Source organism: Meriones unguiculatus, chromosome 1 (assembly GCF_030254825.1).
Source record: "Meriones unguiculatus strain TT.TT164.6M chromosome 1, Bangor_MerUng_6.1, whole genome shotgun sequence".
NCBI lineage: Eukaryota > Metazoa > Chordata > Mammalia > Rodentia > Muridae > Meriones > Meriones unguiculatus.
The window spans coordinates 95,811,817-95,825,486 of record NC_083349.1 but is presented as its reverse complement, the minus strand read 5'-3'; the positions used below and the strand labels follow the sequence as shown (position 1 = coordinate 95,825,486).

The 13,670-nt window shown below is 38.8% G+C and overlaps 1 protein-coding gene across 5 annotated transcripts in view; it reads left to right on the top strand.

The window, feature by feature from the left end:
• Eml4 (EMAP like 4) overlaps window positions 1-13,670 on the top strand; it is a 117,081-nt gene that overhangs the window by 76,301 nt on the left and 27,110 nt on the right. For all 5 annotated transcript variants that reach the window (XM_021648708.1, XM_021648704.1, XM_021648707.2 and 2 more), the window contains 5 exons: window positions 3,995-4,118; window positions 5,286-5,435; window positions 8,653-8,722; window positions 9,951-10,061; window positions 11,750-11,845. In XM_021648708.1, coding sequence (XP_021504383.1) covers window positions 3,995-4,118; window positions 5,286-5,435; window positions 8,653-8,722; window positions 9,951-10,061; window positions 11,750-11,845 — 551 coding nt within the window. The remainder of the gene's footprint in view (window positions 1-3,994; window positions 4,119-5,285; window positions 5,436-8,652; window positions 8,723-9,950; window positions 10,062-11,749; window positions 11,846-13,670) is intronic.

Below are 13,670 nucleotides of genomic sequence, written 5' to 3'. Positions count from 1 at the left end.
GGGTGCTTCCTTTAGGGAATACGATGATTGCATTCTGCAGGAGAGCAAATCTGAGGTAGCTAAAGGGGAGGGGGCCCACGAGCAGGTCTAGGGAAGCTCATGAAAGGAGAGGTATGCCACCAAGACTTCACACCCCCAGAGATAGTGGAGTGCAGCACCCTCCTTGTGCTGCACTTGCTGACTGTCAGTGTTCTGCTACGCTGTAGGATCACCAGAATATTGGTGTATTTGCCTACCCTTGCTTTCCTGTAGCTGGCCACTTGAAAATTTATGCAGAGGTTAAATGGAATATTAAATTACTATACAAATTGGTAATCCACGTTTAAATCGTCACCTCTTGCTACACACAGTAGACCCGGTGCTCAGGTTTGATACTATTCTGGGTCATATAACCCTGTAGTAGAACCACAGAATAAAAGTCATACCTCCTTCTTAAAGGAAGAAGGGTAAATACTCAAAAGGACCTTAAACTGTGTTTCACAGTATATTAACTTATTTAATCATAATTCCAAGTATTAGTGTTACCAATTTATTTGCTGGGAAAGTGAAGCCAGACCTCATACAGCGAGTAAACTGGGATTCAGATACTAGCTCTCTTTCCTTCATCATGTGTGGTATTGCTTTCTTCTCGGTGCCAGAAAGTGTTTCAAGTTTCCACATTATATACATGGTCTCCAGTGTGTACGCATCTGTTTAGATGGCGAAGCATTTCGACACTGCTAGTTTTATTTCGTAGGAGAAAGATGAGTGAGCGCCAAAATAGCTCCTTTGCTTTCCTATGAAATTTATTTTGCTGCTTAACAGCTAATGAAAGAGTGGTGCTTTGAGCTCTTTCAGTCATGCTAGCCTTTTTGTATAGGAGGTGCTGTGGCTAACCCTTCCTCTATGCTAGCCATGCTTCCCTTTAAAAAGCAGTGGAGATACCTGTTGTTGTTCAGAATGCGTTTACCATGTATACCTTTGACATAGAAAATTCTCAGAAATTTAAGAACAGATTTTAACAATTTAATGTTCTTTTAAAAAAATCAAGAAAGTTGTATCACAGATTGATACCTGTAAGAGTAGATTTACTGGGCACAGGGGTCTTTTCTGAGACTGATACTCTAACCAAGGACCATTTATGGATATAACCTAGAACCCCTGCTCAGATGTTAACTCATGGCAGCTCAGTATCCAAGTGGGTTCCCTAGTAAGAGGAATAGGGACCGTCTCTGACATGAACTCAGTGACTGGCTCTTTGATCACCTCCCCCTGCGGAGGAGTAGCCTTACCAGGCCACAGAGAAAGATAATGCAGCCAGTCCTGATGAGACCTGATAAGCTAGGGTCAGATGGAAGGGGAGGAGGACCTCCCCTATCAGTGGACTTGGGAGGAAATGAAGGAGGGAGGGTAGGATTGGTAAGGGAGGAGGGAGGGAGTTATGGTGGGAAACAGTGAATAAACTGTATTTAATATAAAAACTTTAAAAAGTAGATTATTTACCACCACTCCCGAGGATAAAGATGATTCTAAAAGGGAGATTTTTACATTTACAACTGGTAGTCATTTAGTTATCAGCAAACTTCAGCAATGCTAAAAATCATCAGGAAGCAAGGCCTACTCTTAATTCAGAAGTAATAATGACATGCATTATGGGGTATTAAAACCATAGTGTGGGAGGTCTTACCCTGTTCTTAGATCAAGCCCTGAGGCTAAGCACACTATGAGTAATAATAATAAAAATAACTTGAACTTCTCACCTATAATAAGCATAGCTTTTTTTTAAAATAGCTTTTTAATCTGAAGTAATGGTTGCAGGCAGACACTCTACAAGAAATGTAGCTTCTTCATAGTTTACATTATATAAACCACTCAATTTTGTACATTGGATTATGTGCTGTCTCTTTTAGTAACGGGTCATTAATAGAGATTTTAAGATCACATCAGCCTCTGATTGATGATCACAATTTCATTTTGTGCCAGACAAGTTAGTAAGTGCTAGACATTCCCGTGCCAATGTACCAGCAGAGATAGGTGGGGTTTGTGTTGGTTTTTCTTCTTTTGGAGGAATGGACAGTCCTATCTGTGGGTTTTTCCTGCTGTTCTTGTTTGTTTTTTGAGACAAGGCCTTAGTATGCAGGCCTGGAATTTAATTATGTAGACCAAGTTACCCTTGAATTTGTAGATGATCCTCCTGCTTCTGCTAATGCTAGGATTGCAGACATGAGCCACCATTGCCAGCTCTCGTCTGTTTCCCTTGGTAAGAGATGTATAGGCAGTGTTGATTTGATTCTGACTCATCTTTTAGAAATATTTTAGTCTTAGACTATTGAAGATCTTGTAAACAACTATTCATTTATATAAACAAAAGCTGTTTCAGAACCTATGGTTTTAGTAAGGAAAGAAAGACTGTTCTCTCACTGTCTTGAAAATACTCGAGTTGCAAGCCAGATGTGGACCTATCTGCATTGCCCTTGTGACACGCTGGGGTTGGCTACCCAGAGGCCCAGAGGCTATTTAAGCTGTGGGCTGGCTTTCCCCAGGGTTAGATGATTGCTCAAGGTTCCTGAATAAACTGCATTGAAAAAAAAAAAAAGAAAATACTCTGATGGAAGGCACAGCTGTGAAGTGAGAAGTGGTCCTGCTCACTTGCTAATTAGCGTAGCTCTTGCTTCCTTTCAACTTGAAACAGTGTTTCAGTCCTTTTCTCATGATGGAGTCCAAGATCATGCTCTTGGTTTACTGTGGGAAGAAGAGTACCTGACCTGAGATCTGCTGCCTTAAGTCATGTGATTTAGGTAATACTGACTAGGGCAGTGTTGTACAGCAGACTTAAGCTTTTATTCCTCTTGCTGACTGAAACTCCGTCGCTCATTTCCCTTTTCCTGTAGCCCCTAGTTAACTATACTCCTCCCATTCATGGGTTTGACTGTTTTAAATATGTCATATGGATTAAGTAAGATCTGTGTTTCTGTGACTGGCGTACTTACATATGTAACCACATCTTTATGTAAGTAGCCACTTAGGTTGTTAGCAGATCTTGGCAGTTAGGAAATAGTGCTGCTGTGAACATGAGAGTTAGTGTTGTTATCTGTTCAAGGACTTGATTTACATTCTTTTGGAAAACATCCAGTAGTAGGATTGCCAGATGACGAAGTAACTCTGAATTGTCTCTGAAGAGCCTCCACCCTCCTTTTCCATTGCTGCTGCATCATTTGGCGTCCCTAGCAGCAGCATATACAGTGATCCTGTTTTTCCATATCCTTGTCTATACTTTGTTTTTGTTAATCATTCTAACAGGTCTGAAATGACATACATTGGTGGGTTTCATTCACATTTCCTTCATTTGTTACTATTAATGTTGCATGGTTTTCAGAGTGCTTCTTGACCATTTTTATGTCCTTTTTTTTTTTCTTGAGCAATATTTTCAAAGTACTTAACCTAGGTTTAAATACATTTAAAGGGGGTTCCTTGGTTTGTTTTTTTTTTTTTTACTATTGAGCTGGTATCCATTACATGTTTAGAGATAGCCACCTTTTCACATACATGATTTGCAGATATTTCTCCTATTCCATAGTTTGTTCTTACTCTTCGATTGTCTCCTTGTGCAGAGGCTCTTTACTTTGCAAGGTTAAGTAGTGTGATAGACATGATTGTTGTCTGTCCAAGTAATTTCTCTCTTCCTTGCAAGATAAGAAACCTCCATTACAAAGGTTTGCATTTTTTACTTGAGCTTTTCTGCCTTTATATTTGGATGAAAAGTTATTCCCAGCTAAACAAATGGCTACAGATTTGTTGTTTGTTTAGATATTAAATTTTTTTTTTTTTTGCTTTCACTGTTTTGGACTAGATATTTATAGTATAACTGTGTTTTCTACATATGCTCTGAAATATGTTTTTTAAAAACATGAAAAACTTCAGCTAGTCTTGTCATGTTTTCGTTGTATCAGTAATATACTTTCTTACATGTACATAGGAAATACATGTGATTTAATTTTGTCTTATGTTTCAACAGAAGGAGAATATATTAAAATGTTTATGCGAGGTCGGCCGATTACGATGTTCATCCCTTCGGATGTTGACAACTATGATGATATCAAAACGGAACTGCCTCCCGAGAAGCTCAGACTGGAGTGGGCGTATCCTCCTCAGACAAGAGAGAGCGAACCTGCTTGTTTTGTTCTTAAACCAGGAATAAAGCATAGAAATTAGAGAGGAGTCAGTATCTCTAAAATCATCAGCATTAATAGAGACAGGACAGCAGCATTCTGTGTGCCCTGGCGAGTAGCAGTGGTGGGTAGGAAAAGACTCCAGACTAGAGCTATAAGGACAGTGTCTGAGTGCTGGCTCTGCACATGCCCTCTTCCGCCTTAAACAGTCTCATAAAAAGGGCTAACACCTGCCTCACAGGGCTCTGTAAGAATTTAAAACACTGATTTGGCATTTTGTAACCTATGAAATTATGTAGCCTATACGGTGAATCCTTTTTTTGTTTGTTTGCTTGGTGGGCTCTTGCTGTGTCTCCCTATGCAACCTTGTACTCACCCTGTAGCCTAGGGCGGCCTTATGTCACAAGGGTCTTCCTGCCTTAGCTTTCCAAGAGCACACCTCATGATTCTCTTGACTCATCTTACTTAAGAGCTTAGATTGGCAGGGACAATTGTAATTCTGAAATTAACTACTCTGCCAGACACAGGCACACAGAATAGTTTAATACTGAGCTCTCCTGGTTCCACCTGAAAAATCTCAGTGAAACAGGAAGAGAATAGTTGTGTAAACTCAGCTCTCTGTCTGTGTTCTTATATGCCCCACCCCCTAAATTCCTTATATTGAGCAAAATTAAATTACTTTGGAAAAGCTCACCAGTCCTGGAACAGGTTTTTATTACCATTCTACAGCAAACACTGGTTAACTAGCCTTTATCATTTTAGTCCCAGCATGCATATTACCTCCACTTAGTTCTCATTTTCTACGTAGGTAGGGTCTCCATGTATGCCTCCTCCTGGCATACATGGAGATACATACATACTCTCACAGGACATACATACTCTCACAGGTCTCATGTTTGACTTGTCAAATACACTCTGAGTTCCTGGTATGGAACTCTGTGATTAGAACTTGGTCCATACTAGGAACTCAAGAGTATATTTGTCCAAGGAATGTGCACATTAAGACAAATAGAGTAAAAGACATAGGAAAGGGGGATGTGAGTGTCCTGGCTGTATCCAGTTCTCTCTCTGCTGTGCCTTGATGGCTCCCTAAACACTCTTGAGTATTTGCTTTAAAACCTTGACTTTTCATTTAAGATACGGTTATCGAGGAAAGGATTGTCGAGCAAATGTTTACCTGCTTCCCACAGGGGAGATAGTTTATTTTATTGCATCAGTAGTGGTACTATTTAATTATGAGGAGAGGACTCAGCGACACTACCTGGGTCATACAGACTGTGTGAAATGGTTGGTATCAATTATCGTTTATCAGTTTTTGCTTACCTGTATTCATTATAGTTGTTGTTACTGAGTTGCACTGAAAGTTTACCATTGGGAAGCTTAGAATATAAGGAAGGACCTTGTGGCTATCCTGTGAAATATATTTTTTTAAAGTAAAACATTAACGTTCTTCAGAATATTGTGGTATCGATAGCAATAAAATACACTGCTCTAAATCTCAGTTGTTGTACTCTCCCCTGCTGCCTCAGGCTTCTAGTCCTTTCCCTCTGGTCTGTCGTATTAAATCCGTGTAGACTCCATGAATTTCGGAAGTAGTGTTTCATACATTACTTAGTATTTATTAAGGCTAAGTTTTGGGCTTCAGGTTTTCCTTTCAGAGGGAGAGAGGCCATAAGCTGAATGGGATCCTAATACCCTGTGTGGTGTCACACTGTAATAGCAGCACTCTTTTTAAATACTTGCTTTTAAATACTTGGCTTTTTCTCACTGAATGTTGCTGCTTTTTAGTTAAATTCAGTCATTTGGTACTAGAATCCATTGTTTTCTCACACTTAAAAGCTTAGCTTCTTTATACTGTTCTGACAACTGGATAAAAATTTCTCTTAAATGTGAATGCTAGGAGAGTACATAGTTGATATTCAGCTTTCAGAAAAGATAAAAATACTTTTATACTTGAAAACTCATAGATGTACAGAATCCATGTGATGTCACAAGAGTAAGAGTTAAAAGCATATCAAGTCTCTGACAGAGTTACAGTGTATGTAAGTCAGAGTTTAGAAGTTAGCCTGATGAGACCCTGTCTTAGAAACAGACAGAAACTAGAAAGAAACAGCTGTAACAGGAAAGGAGGAAGCACTGCACGAGTTAAAAAGCAAGCAGGCAAGTGTGTTATCTCACTTGTATGGGGAAAAAAAGTGGTGCAAAATATTATTTTGGCTGTCACATGTAAACTATTTTCTACAGTTTCCAGTAGAAGAAGTTATCATAGTTCCTTAAGTGTCAGAGGTCTAGGTTAAGGGAAAGATAGGAAAAAGACTTTCTTTGTTTTTTAAGTAGCTTCTGATATTAGAGCATTACCTAGTACAGAAAATATAATTTAAAAATTTTGTTTAAAAAGAAAGCAATAACGATAATTAAATAGAGCAAAGTGTTAATTTATTACAGTTTCTTAATGATTTATTTTTATTTTATGTAGATTGGCGTTTTGCCTGCACATGATGCATGTGTGGGGGTGTTGAATCCTCTGGAGCTGGAGTTACAGGCAGTTGTGAGCTACCATATGGGTGCTGGGAATTGAACCTGGGTCCTCTGGAAGAGCATCCAGTGCTCTTAACCACTGAGCCATCTCTCCAGCTCCTAGAGTTTTATTTTAAATGTGATTGATCTCTGTTCAGGATATAAACTGAGAAGAAATGAAATCAGAGAAGTATTGGTAAGCTCTAGTCTCCTTAGAAATGAAAATCTGATGCCATTTATGCCAGATTGTTGAAACATTTCCAAAGATACAATTCTTAACATGGGGAAGTTGTAGAAATTTGGAACATTTGTATCTTATGTGACAAATACTGTTCTTCTGGAAAATAATTAGCAATATATATGGGGAACAATTTTTATTTTTTTTATTTATTTATTTATTTATTTTGGTTGAGCTGAGTCTTCAGCAAGGGAGCCAAATTGACAAGCTGAGTTCACTCTCTAGAACCTGCAGGGTAGGAGAGCGCTTGCTCCCACAGTCTGCCTCTGGTCTCCACGTGCCCTCTCCCCATAAATAAGTGTAATGGTTAATAAGTAATATAGAAGGACTCCAAAGAGGGAGGTGAGGACAATAATTTTTGTAATCAGGAGCTAGAGAAATGGTTCAGTGTTAAAGCTTGCTATGCAAATATGGGACCTGAGTTATAATCCTAGCACCCATTAAAAAAAAAAAAAGTTGGGCACAGTACATGTCTGAACTCCAGTGCTGTAGGATGGAGAAGGCAGGTCTCCAATTGGCTGTCCAGCCAGTCTAGCCAAAACATTAAGCTCCAGGTTCAGTGACAGACTCCACCCTGTTTCAAAAAAACAAGGTGGAGTAGGCAGTGCGTTAGCGCAGTGAGTAAAGCTGCATGCAGCACATACACTCTCCCAAATGAATAAATAAATGTATTTTTAAATAAATACATATCAGGCTATTGAGAAAGCTCAAAAGGCCCTTGCCAAAGAACCTGACCACGTGATCCATATGGTGGGAAGAGAAAACCAACTCCACAAGTTGTTCTCTGATCTCCACATGCTTGCATGCATTTATACACACATGCATGGACTTGAACACACAAATAAGTGTAATAAAATTTTAATTGCAAATATTAAGTGAGGTGGAAAGTGATAGAGGAAGACACTCCACAGGTAGGCTCACACACCTACATAGGCATGCACACACACATTTTGTGGTCGATTATGTGTGTGCCATGGTAAGAGTGCAGTTGCTACAGTATTTCCCAGTTTTATTTAGAATTTGTTCCCTGGGTTAGATTTACAAAAGCTTAACATTAAGAAATAGTTATGGGGGCAGGGGAGCTGGAGAGATGGCTCAGAGATTAAGAGTACTGACTGTTCTTCTGAAGGTCCTGAGTTCAATTCCTAGCAATCACATGGTGCCTTACAAACATCTATAGTGAAATATGGTGCCCTCTTCCAATGCACAGGCACACATGCAGGCAGGATATTGTATAAATAAATAAATAATAAATAAATAAAATTTTTTTAAAGAACTAGTTATAGGTCAGTAGAATTATATTCAAAGATGTTTACTGCAGCTTTTTGTTTGAAGAAATGCAGACATGCCTGAAATACTAGACAATTGTTAATTTAGTATATGTATAGGGATCATGTAAAGTTGAAGCTATCCTTCTATTTTAATAGATGAAAATTTCACTGGGCTATACTGAACTTCCTAAAACCATCTAAGCATTTCTGCCTAAGTATAGGAACTAAAAAGAAATTTGAACAGATGAAAACGGTTTCCATTCTTACTATACCAAATTATGAATAAATATTTTCTATGAATTCAGTGTTCCACTAATTTATTAACATTAATAAAGAAAAATAGAAGTTTGCTTAATTTACTAATAAAAATAAGTAGGTCACATGTTTTTAAGACTATTTACTTAAAAAATGTTGATACAAAGGTGCCTTTATGCTGTTTTACATATTTCTGTAAGTTATTGTTAATACTGCTTTTTAGCCTTGCTATACATCCTGACAAGATTAGAATCGCAACTGGACAGATAGCTGGAGTGGACAAGGATGGAAGGGTAAGCAGCTAGTTTTTTGCATCTGCCCCTGCCTGCTGTTAGAAGGACTGACGGTCATTTTAGCCATCACCCATTATCCTACTCCCTGGAAATGTATATGAAAGGACCTCTAGTGTTAGCAGGGGAAAGATACTAGACTTTAAGAAGGTCTTGAAATATAGGATTCATACTACTGTTTTCCTCTAAATAATAAGCATTCTCCCTAGAGAAACTATTTACATGTGAAAATGGATGGACTTATGCTTGTATAAAGTTAAACTAGATTCTTCTTAAGGCATGGGCCCTCTTGACTTTATATATTAGGATGCCTCTTAAACACCTCTTAGAGCTTCAGTTACTATTTGGCTTCATTAAATGTTTTATGTGACACCTTGACACCTCGTTTCTGAGATCAACAGTGTTATTGATCGTGACATACGTGCATGATATTCTGGGTTCAATTTCTGTGAAGAGCTGACAGTGGGGGATACGTAGATGGCTTGAAGATCATGAGTATCTCCATAGAACTTAGTAGACAGTCTTTTTCAAGGTACATTATGTCAAGAATAAAGGTAATGTACTAAAAATGAGGCGTCAAGATGGGGGGTTGCCCACACTTGTAGTACCTGCTTCCTGGTAGCCTCAAGCAGGAGTACTGCTTGAGCTTAAGAGTTTGAGATAAGCCTGGATAAAATTTTAAGATCCTGTCTCAAAAATAGCAAAGTACCCAGAGCACATTTGAATTAGAGTTCTAGTTCCACCTCTTAGTGGCTGTAAAAGCCAATTACAATCTCTCTATCTCGGGCTCTATATCTCCAAAGTGAGATTGCAGATTATGAGGATTAAATTATTTTGCATATGGCATACATTGAATCACATGTGAAATATTAAATATGCAAATTATTTGCTCCTATGATCTTGTGTCCTTATTTTCATGGTATGATGGAGCAAAGTACCTATTCGAGATTCTTTGGAGGCATGTCTAAATTTAGTAGTTTTTGCCTTACTAAGGTAGCAACTTGGGCTGGGTGACACACGCCTTTAGTCCCAGCATTCAAGAGGCAGAGGCAGGTGAATCTCTGAGCTTGAGGCCAGCCAGGTCTGCATAGTGAGTTACAGGATAGCCAGAGGTACATAAGAGACCTTTTCTCAAAAAAAAACAAACCAAAAATAAGGCAGATTACTGTGGGGGAGTTTTGTACATATCTACACCCACCTGGATATGCTAGTCCTATCTTATGTTTTGCAGCCTCTGCAACCCCATGTCAGGGTGTGGGATTCAGTAAGTCTGTCCACACTGCACATTATTGGACTTGGAACTTTTGAGCGTGGAGTAGGATGCCTGGATTTTTCAAAAGCAGTAAGTCACAGTTATTTTTCAAAGTAGGCAAACTAAGCCCGAGTTTGTTTTTGTGTATGTGGATGAACTGTACCCATATAAAAATGAGATGCTGGTTATTTTCAACATAGCCTTTGTTAAATAGCTAGTATTCTAATCTCAGTATTAAATTTGATTTAGATAGGATCAAGATACTACATTTGTTTATATTCATTTGTCTCAGTCGGTGTTCTCTTTATTGCTGTGAAAAGACACCATGACCTCAACTTATAAATGCTTATAAAAGAAAGCATTTAATTAGGGCTTGCTTACAGTTTCCAAGGTTTAGTCCATTGTCATTGTGGCATGGAGCATGGTGACATACAGGCAGACATGGTAGCTGAGAGTTCTCTCTCTGATTTCACAGGTAGCTGAGAGACTCTGGGCTTAGCAAGGGCTTCTAAAACCTCAAAGTCCACCTCCAGTGTCATACTCCCTCCAAAAAGGCACACTTCCTAATCTTTTTAAATGGTTCTCCTCCCTGATGATCAAGCATTCCAATCTGTGAGTCTGTGGGGACCATACACATTTCAACCACCACACTGTCTTTGTCCTGAGACAGGGTACCAGCGTAGTGAAGGGAAATAGGTAGAGGGTTATAGACAGGGATGTGGTACCATTTGAAATAAGCAATAAGGTGTGTTTTATTTCAATAAAATAATCTTTTCTTGTTGTCACATGAGAGAAAGGAAACAATCAGATCTTTGTAGTTCATAAAAATCATGAATTACCTTAGTTCTGAATTTATATCATTAACTGAATTTGTATATAGTGATCTTGAGAAATGGCTCAGTGGTTAAGAGCACTTGCTGCTCTTGCAGAGAATCTGGGTTCAGTTCCCACGATCCACAGGATGGCTCAGAACCATCTCTAACTCTAGTTACCAGCAGATCTGATGCCCTCTTCTGGCCTCTGCAAGTACCAGACACATCTGTAGGGCACATGTGTACATGCAGGCAAAACAGGTGCACATGTGTAGCAATGTCATTTCAGCTCAGCTCTGAGGGTTCATTATGAAAGGAAAGTAGGATGTTGCTCATCTGAATGTTTTACTTTTCCTTCAGTTAGTGATTATATTTATAAATTATGTAAGAAACCTATATTTTCACAGTCATTTTAAATTTTCAAGTAGGTTTCATTTTACACATCAGAATATATTTAGCTCTTCATATATTATCTCTTCAGTTATTACCTGTCAGTAGCTGTATTCTGACTTACAGAAATGTTGTGTGTCATGAAAAGAGACATTTTTTAAAGCAAAACATTTAGTTGAACTTATTTACCAGTTTTGCTAGTTTGAAGGCAGTGAACGATAAGAGTCTAACAAGTCAAGAGAAGGGAATATAACAAGCAGAAAGATCGATAGCAGGAACTATTGTCATGGTTTTGATACTGTTATTTAATGCTAAGGCCATCTAGAGCAGGCCATTCTCTTAAGCTTTCTTCATCCTGATAATCATTTCAGTAGAGACAGTTGCTAGCCTGTGACTGACTAACTGCTGAGTGGGAATCGGCTCAGGAGCTGAACTGGATGTGACGGGGGGAGCACACTTTTTGTTAATAGTACATTCAGTTGTGTCTCAAAGAAGGACTTTGACAAATTTTTCATTATCTCATTATTAGTAGTTTTAATAATGGCATTTCTTTTCTTCAAAATTACTTTTATTTAGGATTCAGGTGTTCATTTATGCGTTATCGATGACTCCAATGAACATATGCTTACTGTATGGGACTGGCAAAAAAAATCAAAAGTAGCAGAGATAAAGGTAAATCAAAATAAACTTTGGCTGTTGTAATTAAAGTCCATTCGACAGATATTTGGGTTTTAGTATATGCCTATCTAGGTTATAAGAGTAAATTGACATTTCATATTTATCAGTTGATCAGGATCCTGGATATTACCACTACAGATAGGTAAAATGAAGGAGTCGACTGCAGCAGTTCCATATTTCAGAAAACATCATGTCCAGTCTGTTAAAACTGAGCACTCTGCTTGGCTGTTGCCTTTTAATGAATTTGTAACACAGGGGTTCTATATGATGTTCTAGAAAGTGCCATGAATTTGGAGGGATTGCAGAACCTATGTGCTGTGGAATAGTGCGGATCCCATTGTGTGCCTCAGGCTGGCTTGTAGGGAGTTAACATCACAGCAGAGTTTATAGGGGCCTTTGATAAGTCCTTGAAGAAGAATGTATTTCCAAGGCTGGAGAGATGGCTCAGCAGGTAGAACTAAGAAAGGAAGAATATATTTTGCTTCGGCTCCTTTTCTCTTTTTTCAGGGTTATTTTTAATAAATCACAAGTTTTCAGTTTTTTGGCTTAAAAAATGGGTTGTTGTTATTGTTTTATGTATATATAACTTATAAAAAAGAGTACATTTCTTTGTACTTGAATATGGCTGACAGAAAGCCTCACACCTTAAAAAAACATAAATGAAGACATGATCTTTCAGTCATTACCCATCTGTATAGTTTACACTACTAAAGTGTAGGGAAGTTACAGCAAAATGAAATATGTAGATTTTTCTCTTTTATGGTAAGGTCTACTGGGTTTCCTCGCCGGCCATGCCTCGTCATGTTTCTGGGATGTGTTGCTAGTACAGAGCTCTGTTGCAGACACTCCACTGAGGGCACTACTATCTGACTGGCGATACTGAAGATACCATATAATGCTCTTCCAGCCCAGATTTCCTAGGCATAATGCATGAGTGTTCTGTACCACAGGCCAAAATTAACATTATAGTCTCCTGATTGGCTCACCTAGTCCCACCCAGTATTGCCTCCCAATGTGGATGTATTCATCCAAAACCAGGGACTCATTCTTGTCTCTTTCCCTCCTTTCTGTCCTCAAGAGTTCCCCAACTCTCCTAGATGTCCATTTCCAGGGTAGGTAATCATAAGGAACTATGGCCTAACCTCAGAAGAAGGCAGAAAGGAAAGCTTTTTGTAGAAAAAAAAACGAAGGCATTTGCCAAGAATGACTTGCTTCCAGGGCTGGATCCCTGGACCTTCTCTCCACCATCTCCTTCCTGTGTGTTGACCTTATGCCATTCTGACAGGGGCTGTCTTCGCTTAAGTCATAGGAATTGAGTGCCTGATAAACAGCTTTCTACTGTGTAAGTGCAAAATTCAGTCTGGAGCTGCTGCTGTGTGGGTAAGCTGGTACAGCCGTTTTGGAAAGCTATTTGGCATTACCTGCTAAGGCTGAACATAGGTCTACTTACTGACACAGCCTGTTGCTCTCCAGAGTATAAACCCAACAGAAATCGATTAATGTGACCTGTTCACTAGAATGTACATTACAGTACCATTTAGAATGGGGCTAGGGTAGTACAGCTACCCTAGTCTCAGCAGGAAATAACGGTCAGTGGGTCCGTCTATCTGTCTTTCTTTTCCAGTGAATATTTTATAGCATTTAGAATGAGCATGAATGTATCTCACAAATGTTGAAAAAATGCTGTAAAACATGAAAGGAGTGCACTGCTTGCAATTCCATTTAAAGGAAACAGACCAAGCTAGCCACTTTGATTTCCTACATACAGGCAGAGGTCAGGTGACTAGAAAGGGATCCAGTCTGTTTCTAGCTCTGGTGC